This window comes from Chrysemys picta, chromosome 5 (assembly GCF_011386835.1).
Source record: "Chrysemys picta bellii isolate R12L10 chromosome 5, ASM1138683v2, whole genome shotgun sequence".
NCBI lineage: Eukaryota > Metazoa > Chordata > Testudines > Emydidae > Chrysemys > Chrysemys picta.
Window position 1 is genome coordinate 76278661 of NC_088795.1, and position 15926 is coordinate 76294586.

At 40.0% G+C, this 15926-nt stretch overlaps 1 protein-coding gene and 1 long non-coding RNA gene across 2 annotated transcripts; one reads left to right on the plus strand and one right to left on the minus strand.

Annotated features, from left to right (window-relative positions):
* The first annotated feature begins 1152 nt into the window (after positions 1-1152).
* SPCS3 (signal peptidase complex subunit 3) lies at positions 1153-10362 on the plus strand. Its single transcript, XM_005304172.4, has 5 exons — positions 1153-1521; positions 3332-3405; positions 5682-5758; positions 6899-7014; positions 7530-10362. Exons 1-5 carry the CDS (start codon positions 1379-1381, stop codon positions 7660-7662), a joined length of 543 nt encoding a protein of 180 aa, XP_005304229.1. The 5' UTR covers positions 1153-1378; the 3' UTR covers positions 7663-10362.
* Positions 7783-15923, minus strand: LOC135983688 (uncharacterized). Its single transcript, XR_010601436.1, has 3 exons — positions 15765-15923; positions 14354-14460; positions 7783-14227 (listed from the first exon to the last, which is right to left on the minus strand). It is a non-coding gene; the product is annotated as an uncharacterized LOC135983688 (long non-coding RNA).
* Positions 15924-15926: the final 3 nt, after the last annotated feature.

Here is a 15926-nt window from a genome sequence, read left to right on the forward strand (position 1 = left end):
CACAGCAGCAGCCTACTGCAGCAGCGGCTGCCCCAAGATTTAGTTGGGTATTTTTTTAGTAAAAGTAATGGACAGATCACGCGTGAATTTTTGTTTATTGCCCGGGACCTGCCCATGACTTTTATTAAAAATATGCATGACTAAATCGTAGCCTTAGTTATAAGCAGCAACAGAGTCACTGAAGCTGTCTGTCTATACACACAGGACAACATTGCTTCTGTTCACATTTAGAAGATCATCTTTGCAACCAGAAAGGCTAGAAATTTAGACCTTTTCAATCCTTTACAGGGGACGTTTCCTACTTGCCATGCCAAATGGGCCGGAGACTTTTTCAATCACTTTGAAAACACAATCCATTTTTCAGGGACATCACTGGAAGGCTTCAACAACACTAAACTCCCATCACTATGGCACAAATCCTCACCCAAATCAAACAGTGCTCAGGACAATAGACCAAAACAATAGCAAATCAAAGAACAAATCAAAACTAGCAAGCTTGACTGCTACAGAGCCACCACACTAGGATCCGGTCTTAACTTGTAAGGTGTTGAAGACCGGTTTCAGAGTAGCAGCTGTGTTAGTCTGTACCCACAAAAAGATCAGGAGTAAGGTGTTGAAGACCGTTTTTCCTGCTCTACCCAGGAAGTTTCATCTAAATGTAGCTGAACGGGTGCTGACACCTGCTGCCAGCTACAAGTATTTTTTCCTACTCCAGGCCAGGCCTAGCTGACTTCCTTAGTCGCATAATGAAACGTGTAATGCTAGCAGACTCTCCAGAACAAAATCAGCATGTGTAACTGGAGTTGGTAACAGACACCCAAACCGCAGTGAACAGAGAAACGGCTCTGCCATCAATGTGACACGAGAGATTGACAGAGAGAGAATATCCCAAACCCAAGGGAATGAGAGACTGGTCATGAATAATACAGATGCTCGAGGAGGATGGCTCGAAAGCTAGTGGGCAGGCGCATGAAAGCAGAGCCTGGCGCGAGGCGTGGAGCTGGGGGGTGGGTGCCAGCTCTGGGGTACCAGGCGGATGCTGCTGTGGGCAGAGGCGCGCGGGGCGGGTTGTCGGTTGGGGGCACGCGCAGGAGATGCCTGGGTGAGGGGCCGGGGCAGGATGTCCCGCCTCCCCGGGAGGGCGGTGGCGCGGGTCGCGCGGCTCCTCCCCGCTGGCTGGGCGGGCTCAGGCGCATCCGGCCCGGCCTCGCCTCTCTGCTGCTGCCGGTGGCTCACGCACCGAGGGGGTTGCTGCTGCTGCTGCTCCTGGCCCCGCAGAAACCCGCCGCCGGGCGCTGCCGAGCCGGTGTCCGCCCGTGGGGCTGCGGCAGGGAGGGGCCGGGGCCTGCGTGGCTGAGCGGCCGGGCCGGGCGGAGAGATGAACACGGTGTTGTCCCGGGCCAACTCGCTCTTCGCCTTCTCGCTGAGCGTCATGGCGGCGCTGACCTTCGGCTGCTTCATCACCACCGCCTTCAAGGAGCGCAGCGTGCCCGTCCGCATCGCCGTCTCCCGGGTCATGCTGTGAGTGCGGCCCCGGGGCCCTGCCCCTCCGTGCCCGCCCCGAGCACGCGGGAGGTTTGCGCACCCAGGGCCCCGGGGCTGCTGAGGCACCGAGCCAAACTCTGCCTGTGGGGAGGGGGAGCAGCCGGCGCCCCCTGCCCGGGGGGGTGAACCGCACCCAGCACCTGTAAACGAGGGGGCTGTGGCATGGGAATCTAGGGACGCTGCCTGTCCTGATTGTTTAGGGAGACGTTAAACAAATCTTTTGCCACATCAGTGTCCCCCGCAACTCCCCCCGTCTCCTCTGTAGCTTGGGCCTAGAATAAGGACAGTCAGTGTCTGCCCCTGCAGTTTCCTTCCGGCTCTCTCACTTCCCACTGTCTGGGCCAATGAGGGAACCCCACGACAGTCAACTCTGCTGTACTGGTGTCCTTTCTCCTCCTCTCTGCCAGTTCTCTGTGAGAAGGCTGTTGCAGTGCACACATTGCACACAATCACACACACCAAGACTCCTGCTTTATATGAAGGCAAGACATGTTGACAAAGGGGAATATTCTCTTTTGATTTCAAATTCCTTGATTGGCTTCTGTCAGACTTAATGCTAGACCTTTTCCTACATGCCACCTTCCCTTTTTTAATTGCTGTCTTTTAAAAAGTGTGATTGGCTATATAAACATGTATTGACAAACTTTAAATGTCTCTAAACATCTTTCATCTCTGTAAGCCACATTTTTAAAAACTGAACTAGTAACCCAGTCGGAATGGAATTGGAGCAGCATAATGAGGATCTCTCTAGTTGCATCTTTTTTCAATGGTTTCTTTTGGCCAAACCCTAGTTTAATGTGTGGATTCTTCCTGTAACAGATTGACAGTGACTCTATGCACCTGTCATGTAGGTGCATATACTGTGAAGATATGTTAGTTTGTGTGAAGGGAAGGAACAGTCTGTAGTCAGTCTTCAAAAACAAAACTTTGGGCTTTCTTAGCTTCTTTCTTTTTGAAGTAAGGAAGGCACTAATCAATGTAGCAAACTTAATTTTTTGTTTTTAAAGCTCAGGGGCCTGGGTTTTTTTTGTTTTTTATGCATTGAGATTTGAATAAGCTCAGTTTTAGTCTGGAGCTAATCATAATGTCGAGTTCAACGTTCCTGAAGTTTTGGTGGTGAGGTTTATCCATTGTCAACCAAATTATGTCATGATTAACTGCATGATGACTTAATATTGTGGAGAGAGCATAAACTTTGAACCAATGTAGTATTTTTTTGTTTGAGGATTTTACGTGCCAAGGGAGAACTTTACAATGTGTGTGGCAGCACAAATATGAAATCAGGGTTAACAGGTGGCTAATGTAGATGGGCTAAGGGGCTCTTTGTGATGTAAAATCAGTTGGTATGACTGAAAATAGTAGTACAACCAGAATGACTGACTTTGCTGCTGCAGTTGTTCAAATTGGCATTGATTAGTTGGTGATGGCTACATATCCTTGACTAAAATCAAATGAAGTACAGTGGCGCTGCCCATGTCTCGGTAGGCAGGAAAAAGTCCATAAATTATTACTCTTATTTATCATTTGAATTCTAGTAGTGCCTAAATGCACCAATCAGGATAAGGGCTCCATTGTGCTAGGAAGTGTACAAACAGTAAAACAGTGTTCTTGACCTAAAGTGCTTACCATCTGATTAAGACAAGATATAATAAATGGGTGTATCAATCAATCAAAATGGTGGAAAGTGTACAACGGAAACCAATAAGAATGTTCATTGACATAAAACAAATAATGCAAACTATGCTAATTTTGTGTTCTTTTTTTCTTTATTTTTTTTATTTTTTAGAAAAAATGTGGAAGACTTCACTGGGCCTAGAGAAAGAAGTGATCTAGGATTTGTTACATTTGATGTTACTGCAGATATCCTTTATAAAAACACTAATACTTAAAATATAAACTCTGCTATATTGTTGACACCACTTCCGTAATGGTTATGGTTGTAATGTATGAAACCAGTCCCCAAATATTTAAACCAGAAGACCTTAAGAAAGTAAAAAGTTTGAGGAGAACCACCAATATCTCTGGAAAGCAGTGTTTTAAAGTAAATGGAATTAGAGAATGTATTGGCTCAGGAGAGAAATACAGTAGAACCTCAGAGTTACAAACATTTCAGAGTTACAAATAACCCGAGGTGTTCGTAACTCTGAAACATTCATAACTTTGAACAAAATGTTATGGTTGTTCTTTCAAAAGTTTACAACTGAACATTGACTCAATACAGCTTTGAAACTTTACTATGCAGAAGAAAAATGCTGCTTTCCTTTTTTTATTTAAAGTAGTTTATGTTTAACAGTATTGTACTGTATTTGATTTTTTTTTTTGTCTCTGCTGCTGCCTGATTGTTACTTCTGGTTCCAAATGAGGTGTGTGGTTGACAGGTCAGTTCATAACTCTGGTGTTCGTAACGCTGAGGTCCTACTGTAGTTCTTATCGGATGAAGAGCTTACCAAGACAGTTTATGGCAACCTCATCAGCAAAGCGCAGAATCCTCTAGCCACCATTAAATCTGGTCAGAGTGCAGTCATCAGTAATATGTGACGTGTTTGGTCACAGACGCATTTAGGATTTTCTGTTGGTCCCAGGTGTGAAGGCTGGCTGCCCATTTACCCTGGCCTGTTTGAAATCAGGCCAGAAGGCCCATGAGCAGCATGGCAAATAAAGCTGGTACACACATGGTTGGGTCAAGAGACTGGTATCTGACATCAACTGCAGCCCATTCTTCACACCACATCAACATCGCAGAGAAATCTGGGCAGGACAGATAGGCCCACAACGATTGCCTCAATGACAAACATGCTCGTGCGTGGTTGAAGTCTTCTGTGTATAGTGGTAGGCTCAGGATTAGCTCTGATCATCTCAATCATTCTTGCTGTAGCATCCTCACGCCAAATATTAGAGGAGTGATATTGCTTAACATGGAGAGCCACGATATGGGTGTAGGTCGGTAAGGAGAGAATTAGTTAATCATAGGGATTGCTTATGTAATGTATATTTTATGTATACTTAAAGATCTATGACATGGGTTTCAAATTCATTCTGTTAGGAAAGCCTGGATTATAAAGTTAAGGACCTATAATATGGATGTCATTGGGAGTATTTTTGTTAAAAGATTGAGGGCAGACATGGTCCTTTATTTACTAAAATATTAAATATCAGTTGCATTTATCATCACTGGAAATAATTTATTGAGCAGCATACACAATTATATCAAAACTTCTGTCCTCTGTTTTTCTTCCCATCTTACTTTCTCCCCTTTCCCTCTATCTTTGATTGCCTGTCTCTTGTTTTTGCGTTTCTTTTATTTTCCTTTTCGCTTTCTTAATGTTTTCTACTCTGGCTCCTCCTTTCTCTCCCCTTCTGGCTCCTTATCCCACTCTCTTTTTCCCAGCCAATCCCAGTTCTCCCTCTGTGCCTCAGCTCCTTGCAAGAGCTGTCTCCCCTCTACCTCACCCCTAGTCTCAGTCTCTTCTGTGACTTCTGCAGTGGCCAGTGTAGCTGGCTCCGGGGCTGCCTGAGCAGCTGAGGCAGCGCCGGGGCCAGTCACACCGGCCGCTGCTGGGGCAGTCTGGGCCACCTCTTCCACCCCCAGGAGCAGAAGGAGACTTTTGGGGGGGGGGGGGGGCTGGGTGTTGGGGCACAGGAGGGGGTGAGGGCTCTGGGCGGCGCTTACTTTGGGGGTGCTCCCCGGAAGCGGCAACACGTCCCTCCCTCAGCTCCTAGCTCCACGTGCTGCCTCCTCCCATAGGCACTGCCCCTGCAGCTCCCATTGGCCGTGGTTCCCAGCCAGTGGATTTTTGTTTACTATCTGTGACCTGTCCATGACTTTTACTAAAAATACCAGTGACTAAAACGTAGTCTTACTCTTAGACATGTACAAAAAACTATTTCTCATGCTTTTAAAGAGATACTGATTACCTTTAATTTTTTTCATATTGACTAAAAAAAAATTAAAGTTTCTGTTAGAACACCCTTTAAGTAGTATGCCCTGGAGAGCAGATAACATCAGCTATGTTGAAATGTAGGAAAATATCTTAAATGTTATAATTATATTGTACTATGAGATGATCTATGTTGGCTTTTGGTAGAAATATCATTTAAAAATAAAGTTGGTATACCATTTTCCTTAACTTGCTCACATCTGCAAACTATATTTGATTGGAATGTTAAACAGTTATTTCTGTATTTATCTGCAGAATATTCAACAAAAAACAATGTAAGTATGAAATAGAAAATTTAAACAATTAAAATTATTTGGTTTAGCTGCTATTTAACATGCTGTAATCATCCTAGGAAAGATGATGGTACAAAAATTTCATACTACTTTGACTTATTCCTGCAATCTTTGACTTTTGCTGATATTTAATAGTAAGAATTCCAAATGTTACGTCTTTTGACTTTCTGAAATAGTGACATAGCTAAAATGCTATACAACTTTGTCACTTAAAACTGCTGTTCTCAACTGTTTCAACTGGTACAGCTATTCTGCCACTGTAGAAAGGTCAGAATTTTCATAAAATGATTTTTAAAATTAATTCTCAAGACTACGTCACTACCTAATCTGCTTTTAATGACCATTTAAATAAAGTAATATTCCATCTATGCTGGTAGCACAACTGCGCTTGCTGAATCAATTTTTAGAATTGTCTGTTTCATTAATTGGGCTTTAAGAGTCCATTATCTTGTTTTATATTTCATAAGTTCAGTTTATAAACAGCCAGCTCTTATAAATTGGTACATTATAATGGTATATTTTAGTCTCTTGTTCAAATTGTATCAGAAGACACCAGACAAAATTCTGAGTACCCCAATATGGCAGATCATCATTGCTGAGTAAGTAGTTCAGAAGAGATGCATAAAACCTCTTATGAATTCAGGACACCTTACTGAGGTGCAGTTATTCTTTTGGAATTATACTTACAAATCTGAATACAGTAATCTTTAATAAAAAAACCACTGAAAATTTTGAACAAAATGATAGGGTTTGATTACAGTACAACTCAAGTCTTTCATTCTTGAGACAATGTCTAAATACAAGTTATATAGTTTAAAATCACTTTTACAGTTGTAATTACAATTAGAAACTAACATCCTTGACCCATCATACTTTTTACTGGTATGTCTTTAAAATCTGCTATCCTTAAAATAAGGTTCTGTCAGATCTGTTATCTTTACCATATTTAAATGTTGTAGTGGTAAACCTTTGTTCTTGTGAGACATAGTTTTGTTACACTTGCAATCCGTAAAACAAAGTTTATGCTCTGCAATTTCAGTTTCTTGAATCAGTAATACTTTGTAATTTCCAGTGATCAGATATACTTCATTGTGTTAACTCAGTGATTAATTTTAATTGTAGGCCCTGAACCAGGTTGTCCTTTGGGACAAGATCATTTTGAGAGGAGATAGTCCAAAGCTGTTACTAAAAGACATGAAATCAAAATACTTTTTCTTTGATGATGGAAATGGTCTCAAGTGAGTAAATTACATTTCTTTATAGTGTAACTGTTCTGTACTCTGGATATTTGTGTGTTGCTGAGGTAGGAGTGGGAGAGAGGTAAGTAAAGGGGAATATGAATATTTAACAGCTCATTACATTCTTTTAAATCTTAGAATTGTTTCAAGACTATTACATCTTCAGAAAGCAGCTGATGAGATGTGCTATGTGGTAGAGATCCAGACCCCCCAATTCAGTGGGCTGAAAAGCAAGTGGCTGCCAGAAGCAGTTGGCTGCCAGGTTTCAGCCTGTGCTTGCAGAGTTAGTCATGTCCTGCAAGGTGTGGAGAACCCTCAACTACTTTGCAGGAGAGTTATCCGGACTCTAGGTCATATTCCATGCAGTAGCTTTGTGCAAATATTGTAAATGAATGCAAACTCTGTAAATTTAAAATGCCCATCAGTTCTGGCTCACAGAAAAGTATTCACATTCAAGGTAACTTATGTCTTTATAAGTTGAGTATTTCTTCTGATGATCTGTTTTGATTTTACAGGGGAAACAGAAATGTCACTTTGACTCTCTCCTGGAACGTTGTACCAAATGCTGGCATTCTACCTCTTGTGACAGGATCAGGACATGTATCTGTTCCATTCCCAGATACTTATGAAACAGCAAAAAGTTATTAAATTATTATACTGAATCCTAAGCAACATATTTTTATACTTGTATATTATGAATAAATTTTATCACTTTCTCCTCCTATTCCCTGCAGCTCTCCAGTCAAAGGTACTTGTTTTCTTTGGCTCTAACTGAGCAGGAAAAAAAACAGCTGAAATTTAGACTTTTTTTTTTTTATTATTATTTTAAATAAAACATTGATGCTGAAACTTACAGGAAAGGTAAACTGATGGTTTAAAATTTTTGAAAAATTAACTTTTTTTGTTGGCCATGTGGGTAGAAAAATATGTTTCTTATAAATAAACATTTAAAACCAGAACATAGTCTGATTATTTTAAAATTTATTATAAAAGTGTTTATGTAATCTGTCTAAAGCGCAATGCACAAATTTCAGTGTTGTAGTCAAAAATGTAGGAGTACTTGCAGGTTCATAGGCACTATGGCTATTGTATTCTTCAGCTGCTGCTAAATAAGTGTGTTTAGAATGCTGCATTAAGGTAGATTGTTTCCTTTCTAGTAGCATCAAAAGCCACTCAAAATTGTTGTTCATCATTATCCATGAGCCATCAATCAGGAGTATTTTAGTACTATTCCAGCTCAAATTTGATGTTGGTTGAACAGAACTCCTTATTTGAAAGATTTATGTAATATTGATTTAACAAGAATGTGCCACTGATTTAACAAGAGTATGTGTTTTGTTTTTTAAAAAACACACAAATCTTTTAAGAGCTGTTTACAACACAGATACCAGTAGAAATCATAAGCAGGATAAAACAGTGGAAAAATACCTCTAGCATATAAATTGGCAATTTTTTTGCTTATTTGGAAAAACTTAATATTAGCCAAGTGTGCATTTTTCTCACACTTGTACAAATAAATCATTTTGGGTTAAAGTCAGAAGATAATCTCAAAGCATTTAGGATGTGTTGTGCAATATACATAATAAAAATGTTCTTTTTTAAAAAAAGGTATGAGCAAGAATAATCCAAAATAAAAAAGTACGTACAAAATGTATGAGTTGCTTGTAAAATATTTGGAATTCTTGACTTTCAGTATTGTAGACAAGTAAAATTTAAAATACAGTAAAATTCTTAAAATAACAAAAATTAGACTTTCATAGAAATAAATTAAAAAGATTGGGACTACTTAGCAAAGAGACAAATAGGTTGTAGAATAGTATACAAAATGAGTTGTGTACAGAAGGTAAAGTGGCCACTGTCCTTCACTCTTTCACAGTGCAAGCACAAGGAGACATTCAGTGAAATTGGAAAGCTACAAATTAAAAACCTGATCAAAGGAAATATTATCTTGTACAATTCATAGTAAGTCTGTGAAGTTCATTACCCCAAGACCTGAGGCAATAGCTTAGCAGAATTTAAAAAAGGATTAAACATTTATATAGATATAAAATCATAGTCAGTTTTACTAGATAAAATAAAATAATATAAAACTGCATGGGATACTTGGGTTCAGCAAGGAATATCCTTTTTTGGGCAGATTATTCCATAATTGTCCGCTATGAAATATATTTCTCTGTCCCCTAAAGTATCAGCAGTAATTATCAAAGACAGGACAGTAGATTGGCCATTGATCAGATCCTCTATGATAAACCTACATTGTAAGTGAGTTGACTCCAACTTTTTTTTAAAAAGAAAAGGTTTTCAAACAGTTTGCATAGGGCCACCTTTTCCTCCCTGCATCCTGTTCCTTGTAAGGAGGGATAACAGCATAGCCTGCCACCCACATACTCTTAGGATATGCAGAAAATTCTTGCTCTAATTCTGTGAATCCTAGGTCATCCATGTGGAGTGGCAATAGGGTGACCAGGTGTTCTGATTTATTGTACGTACAATCCTGATATTCAGGGCATTGTCTTATATAGGCACCTATTGCCTCCCCATCTCCAGTCCTGATTTTTCATACTTGCTATCTAGTCACTCTAAATGGCAACTTAGTGTCTGCGCTGTTACTGGCTTTGCCCGTTGTGTGGCTCCTTCCCCTGGTGAGAAGGGTAGAAAGTGGATCATACCTCCATGCATACAATTAATAGCATTATTTGAAAGGGCACTGGACTATGTGATAAAAGAAATCTGCATAAGAATCTACATAGGCCAAGATTTTTAAAAGTGCCTTGATTTTTGGATTCCTCCTTTTTGTGTTTTCAACTTGTGACACTTTAAAGAGCCCTGATTTTTCAGAGGGTGGGTGCTCAGCACTTTCCGTTTCCAAACATCAGGCCTTTTTAAGATATCTCAGGTTGGGTACATACACAATTGTTGCTCTTGAAAAGCTTGACCATACAATGTAAAGCAGCTGATCTGTAGCTCTGCGCTCAACTATTAAATATATCTTCGTATTCACTTGTTTTTTTGGAGGGATGGAGGGATTGTTAGTGGGGTTCTGCCAACCTGATTTCTGTACACTTAATGTTTTTGCTCTTGTCTGCTTTGCTGCAGAGAGAAACATCCCACAGTTTGGGTCGCTAAAAAATTTTGTACTGTGAGCATTTTAAAAAATGCATTTTAATAAACTGTTTTAACAGTATTCCTAAGTATAAAGAATCTTACCTTGTTGATACAGAATCTTGTAATTGCTAAAATTGATAGATGTTAATGAAGTTAAAGCAATGTGTAAAAGTTTCAATTATGTTGTCTCAATTATATGAAAATATTTTGCCCTTTTTTGGTGGTAAAGGAATATTCACTTGGTCTCTGCTTCTGCCATTTGTTAACTAAGATTAACATTTACACATCTGAACAAAAAAATCAAATTGATAAACATGTCTATTTTCCTGGCTTTCCTCAAGGATAAACTGTCCTTTCTATGTATCTGAGCTTCTTTCCTAAAATGGCTTCAGAATTTTAACTTAAAGAGGAAGCTTCCCATTTCAGGTTCTTTCCTAACTTGAATTTCAGGAAAGAAAAGTCTTGTCATATCTAGATTACTATATAGGTCATAGCCTTTCTATAGATCATAATTTTCCAAGATGTTAGGGAGAGACTTAAGGCTTCCTGGCAAAGTGGTTAAGAGCTTGCATTCAGGAAGCTTCAAGTCAGCTGTAGTTACTTCTCTGAAAAGGATCAAAGTGTATTCCATCAGGTCTCTTATTTGGAGTGGAGTTGTACCTTTAGAGGAGCTCTGCAAAATTACCATTTAGAAGTACTTTATACAAGTGTGTAAAGCACACAATTTGAAAGTTATGGCAGCAGTTGATGCACAGTGCTCTGAGATAAGACGCTTCAGAACAGAAATTGTTCTTTCCCATTCTCTTCAGTTTTGGCATATTCCTGGCTTTTCTTCTCCTCCAATACTTTATCTAGCCTCTATCTCTGGTCTCTATCATGCCTTTTTTTTTTTTTTAACAGGGAATGATTTACCAAATCTACTAATTGGTGTCAAGAGACTGGTGCAAATTTTATGCCTTTACCTGTTAACTTGATTTGTGGCCTGGTTGAAATAGCACATGTATCCACACAGGAGGAAAGCATTGTGGTCGAGACCCAGCCATGATCTAATTGTAGGCTATAGAAACTCTCACCTGGGTTCCATCAGAACGTATAGTAGAGAGATGACTCTGGAGCCAGAAGAATCCATACTACTTTGGTATAGCTTGCCTGATATCTACTGAGGAAGAGGAAAACCCAGCAGTCTATGCTGTTTCAACCAGGCCACAAGAATCAAATGAACAGGTAAGAATATAAATTACTTTTTACACTATCCGTCTTGGAACAAACAAAACAGAAATTGCAAGTCGTCTTACATTAAGTTGTAATCTTGTTGGGGCAGGGACTGGTCTTTGTTCTGTTTGAACAGTGACTAGCACAATGGGATCCTGGTCTGTGACTAGAGCTCCTAGGCACTCAACTAATACAAAAAGGATGTTCAAAAGACTGTCACAATGGCTACCTGGCATCATACTACCACTCTTCCATTGAATGTCCTGTCCTTTCATCACCATTCCACTGACTTTCCCCTAAAGTGGTATGGTCCTGGAGAATAGATTTGAGAATAAAATTTGCAAAAAATCTAAGCAATTTAGGAGCCTTAAGTCACTTTTGAAAAAATTACCCTGCTTCTTTCTCCACTTGTCCTCCAGATACCTGTTTTCTCTGTTCAGATACTATCTTGATATACATTTCACAAAGCTTCCTACTGGTCATGCACTAAAGAAGGTGAGTGGTAGAAAATATACAGCTTGTGAGGCTTGACTATCTTTTGCTGATACACTGCTTTGCAAGTCTTAATTGTATATCTAATTTACAATGTGAATTTTTTGGGAAGGTACCAAGTCTTCCTCTGTTTTGTGAAGATTTTGGACTGAGTGCTCATATAATAAAAAGTTAAAGGTCACTGTTTATGTTAAGTATCCATTTATAAATAGTGACTTTTATTCATGGTTATCAGTTACAGATTTCAGCAAGTCAGAAGTTGTTTATAACTATCTGTGACCGATTGGGGATCGGTCTGTCATTGTCAACTCCATGTTAGTCCCTGAAACAACGGGTTTCACACCCTCTGCTTTGTATTGTAACCTTCATGGGGTGTGATCTTTTCTGGGTGAAAGCATCTATTTTGAGGGCGTGCTTTGACACTTGGTGGAAAGACTGTCAGACAAGATGTGAATGGCCAATCAACTCTGAATTACTCTTTCCTGCTGGAACATTGACTTTGAATGACTTTACATAGACGCAAAAGGGTGGGGAAGGCTGAGCTTGGACTCTCCTGCCCAAAACACATAAGCAAATGGGGGACAGATGGTTTTAAAAGAGTATAGGGTTACTATATTTCAGGTTCCCAAAAAGAGGACACTGTGGGAAAGGGAATTGGAGAGGGCAGTGTCGATCCCTGTCACAGTGGTAGTCGGCTGGCGGAAGCCCAGAATGCAGCAACAGCCATCAGTCAGCCACTCCCTGTTGGACCCCTTCCAGAGCTGGGGGCTGGGTGGGTGGGATCTGGCAGCTGTGGCTGCAGGGAATGGACCATGCGGGAAGCAGACCAATTGGAGCTGTTTTGGAGCTGCAGCATCTGCTCTACAAAAATCCTGGACATTGGCTGTTCGAAAAATCTGCCAGGATGAGGCAGAGGCTCAAAAAAGAGGCAATGTCCTGGAAAACCAGGATGTATGGTAACCCTAGAAAAGAGGGATGCTTCTCTCAGAAGGGACAGACAACCACGATGTGCAAGAGGACCAAGCCAAGAAGGCAGGAAGGACTGCCTGGTCTAAGAATGCTAACCGATGTCAGGACTCCCAGGAGGGGAGAGATTGGAGCAGAGGGGTTGCTTTACAGGTTTCTGTTGATTTTCATAGAACTGTAACTCTATTGCTATTAGACTGTGATTGTGGTTAAACATTTCTTTGCTAAGCCTGCGTTCCTTGTTTTCCTGCTATGTTATCCCTGAAGAGTTTAATCAAGTTACCAGAGCCCCCACAGCCAGGTCAGCTCTGCAGGAACATGCCTAAGCAATTGGGGCCTCTGAAAGGTTGAGGCACTTTTTGCAGGGTGTAAGGTGGTTGTACAGTGGTAGTCGGCTGGTGGAAGCCCAGAATGCAGCAACAGCCGTCAGTCAACAACTTCAGGGTCCCACTGCCCAGGAAGGAGGTCAGACCCTGGGCCTGCACCTGCATGTGCCTCGGAGACCCCGAGCTAGCTACGGTGATCAGTCACTACCCAGATATGGGGATTTAGGAGAACATGGAGCCCAGGATTTGGGGCTGTTTGCAATAGACTGGTGTATGCCCAGAGGTAGGACTGGACCAGGTTGCAACACCATCTATAACACTTTCCACTGATGTGCTTATAACCATCAGTAATGCAAACAACTCACAGCTATAACATTGAATAATTTATGAACCTTTTATAAATAAAATCCATTTTTGAATAATTAGGCAATAACTTGGTAACTAAACACTTCCACAATTAAATTCTTACACTAGTGTCATTGCATCGTAAATAAGTCCTTCTCTTCCTCTCATTTTATGCAGTGCAAATGTGTTCTCTATTCTCCAGCTGCATGGCACTTTTCACAAAGATGGGCATAGTCAATTTTTATTACAAAAATAGAATACTTTTTAAAAAAGGGGGGCTACATACAAAAGTGAAAAATAAATCGTAAACTCTTGTCAATGGCAATTCTTGCTCATGATTGTACCTGCTCTCTGTGTAGTGAAACTTGCACTAAATCTGGAGCTTGCTGTCTCCTTTATGAATAAATTATTTCCCAGAATTCCTGCTTACAGTTTATTTTCCAGGGTTTGGTGTTCAACTGCCAACCAACTACATTTGTTAGGATGCCTTTGATAGAGCCTCCCTCAATCAGGTTGAAGGTTGCTCATTAAAGCCTTTGTGTGAAGTGCTTTTACTAAAAAGGAAAAGAGCTGCTGTCAAACAAATGCACACAAACATAACTTCTTACAAAAAAATTGGATATTCCAGTCTGCTAATAAAGATGATAAATAATATCCATAGAATATGAAGAAAATATGTTAACTCTAGAAGTTTTGCCCAGTGTAAGAAGATCCTGGAATTTCTCTAATGAAAGCACCATATCCTTAGGGGAAGCGGACTGAAGAGCCTTAAGAGAAGAGAGAGAGAGCCAATTTGTTTTCGCAATCATGCTAAAGTACATGGCACGGAGAGTTTGGTTTCACTCTCACTGCAAGAGCGGGATACGTTTAGGAGAAGGAAACTTCTCACTCACATTTAGAGTGGCATGTTCATAGCTCCTCCGCTGCAGGGTAGAGTACAGTATCAGGTCATCTACTTGTTTCTTATCTCTCAGGGTCAAGATTTCATAGTTATTGTGACCTAAAGCATATTAAAAATGGAAAGTTCTATATGAAGTCAGGTGTTTTTTGTAGTATGAAACAACCATTTATAAAAAAATAATTCAGGGGAACACATCTAGTCCTCCCACCTCTATTGATGCATGAAAAAGTAAGCATCAAGCATATCAACATATGACTAGATCCCAACACGTATAACTTTCTTTAGGTTTTAATCTGCTCCTTTAGGCACTGATGTTATAAGTAAAGATACTTTCTGTGGTATACTTAACACTCCACAAGCACTTTGAATACTTGTTTTCAAATAAATTTGATGCAAGAAACTGCTGATGTATTTCATATAATTTTTATGAAGAATTGGAAGATACATACACTCTTGTGTTGGAGTTGAGAAATGCAGGCTGTTTACTACTGTTCCTGTTTACTATTAAAAGTGTGCAGTCAAACTGGTGAAAAGCAGTATGTGGCTGAAAGACAAGATCAGCTTAAAATTCTGATACTGAAAAAGCCCTAAACAAACTTAATACCCTGGGTTGTTGAAATTGAAAACTCTTTAAAAACCTACTTTTAACTGTTCTGGTTGTTTTCTCTTTGCACAATATTCATTATAGGCCAATTTGTTGATATTACATTTATTTATAGCCAGCTTCATTCTGGTTTTCTGAGCAGGTTCCTAAAATATTTGGGTTGGAAGCCCTGCAAAGCAATGTTACTCCTTTAAAAATAATTCTCTGTTGCAATGTTCTAAAAGAAATTTCATGGAAGCACTTCTATTGATGTTAGAACAATTTAGGCACAACATTTAGGTTTTGAGAAAGCAAGTTTCCATCACATTTCACAGTGCTCCCTTACAGCATTGAAAATCAGTATATGAAAGAGATTTTTAGAAAGTCCATTAAATGATTAAAGGGTTTCCTCTCTTGTTTGGACACTTCTAGTTTTGCTAAAGAATCAGGAGATATTTTTAATCAAGAAACAATATTTTACTTGCAACTATTTACACAACAAACATGCCTAAATAGTAATACTCTGATTCTGCAAACTCTTAACTTTACTAGCCTCAGTAGCCCCATTGATTTAAAGCACCTGTGTAAATGTTGGGGCGTGGGTCTAAGTAGATGAAAGAAAGCAGGTAGCCAAGTAAAAACAGGCTCAATTATTACAACTCCTAATATTACACCACTAGGGAACTTTGACAACGAGAGAGCATGCTTTGTAGTTTGTGGCGGCAAAGCAAAGACTGGTTTATAAAATTATACCCAACATTATTTGGTTAATACTAATTAGAACTTATGTTACACTTTTCATGGAAGGATCTCCACATACCTTTAGAAGGAAAGGTAACTCTCGTTATCTCCAGAGGCTGGCTGGTTGCTAGAGGCGGAAAGTGCTAAACTCTGCAAATAATGCCTCCGCAGGTGGCCGCAATAAGAATCACTGTAGCAGTCTCTGTAGCGTAGCTGTTGTATTGCAGCCTGTAATACCGCT

What these genes read in the sequence shown, in the direction of transcription:
- SPCS3 (XM_005304172.4), top strand. Translation starts at nt 1,379, where the DNA reads ATGAACACGGTGTTGTCCCGGGCCAACTCGCTCTTCGCCTTCTCGCTG. An exon ending in GCCGTCTCCCGGGTCATGCT is followed by an intron (nt 1,522 to 3,331) that starts GTGAGTGCGGCC and finishes TTTATTTTTTAG; the next exon opens with AAAAAATGTGGAAGACTTCA. An exon ending in TACATTTGATGTTACTGCAG is followed by an intron (nt 3,406 to 5,681) that starts ATATCCTTTATA and finishes TAACTTGCTCAC; the next exon opens with ATCTGCAAACTATATTTGAT.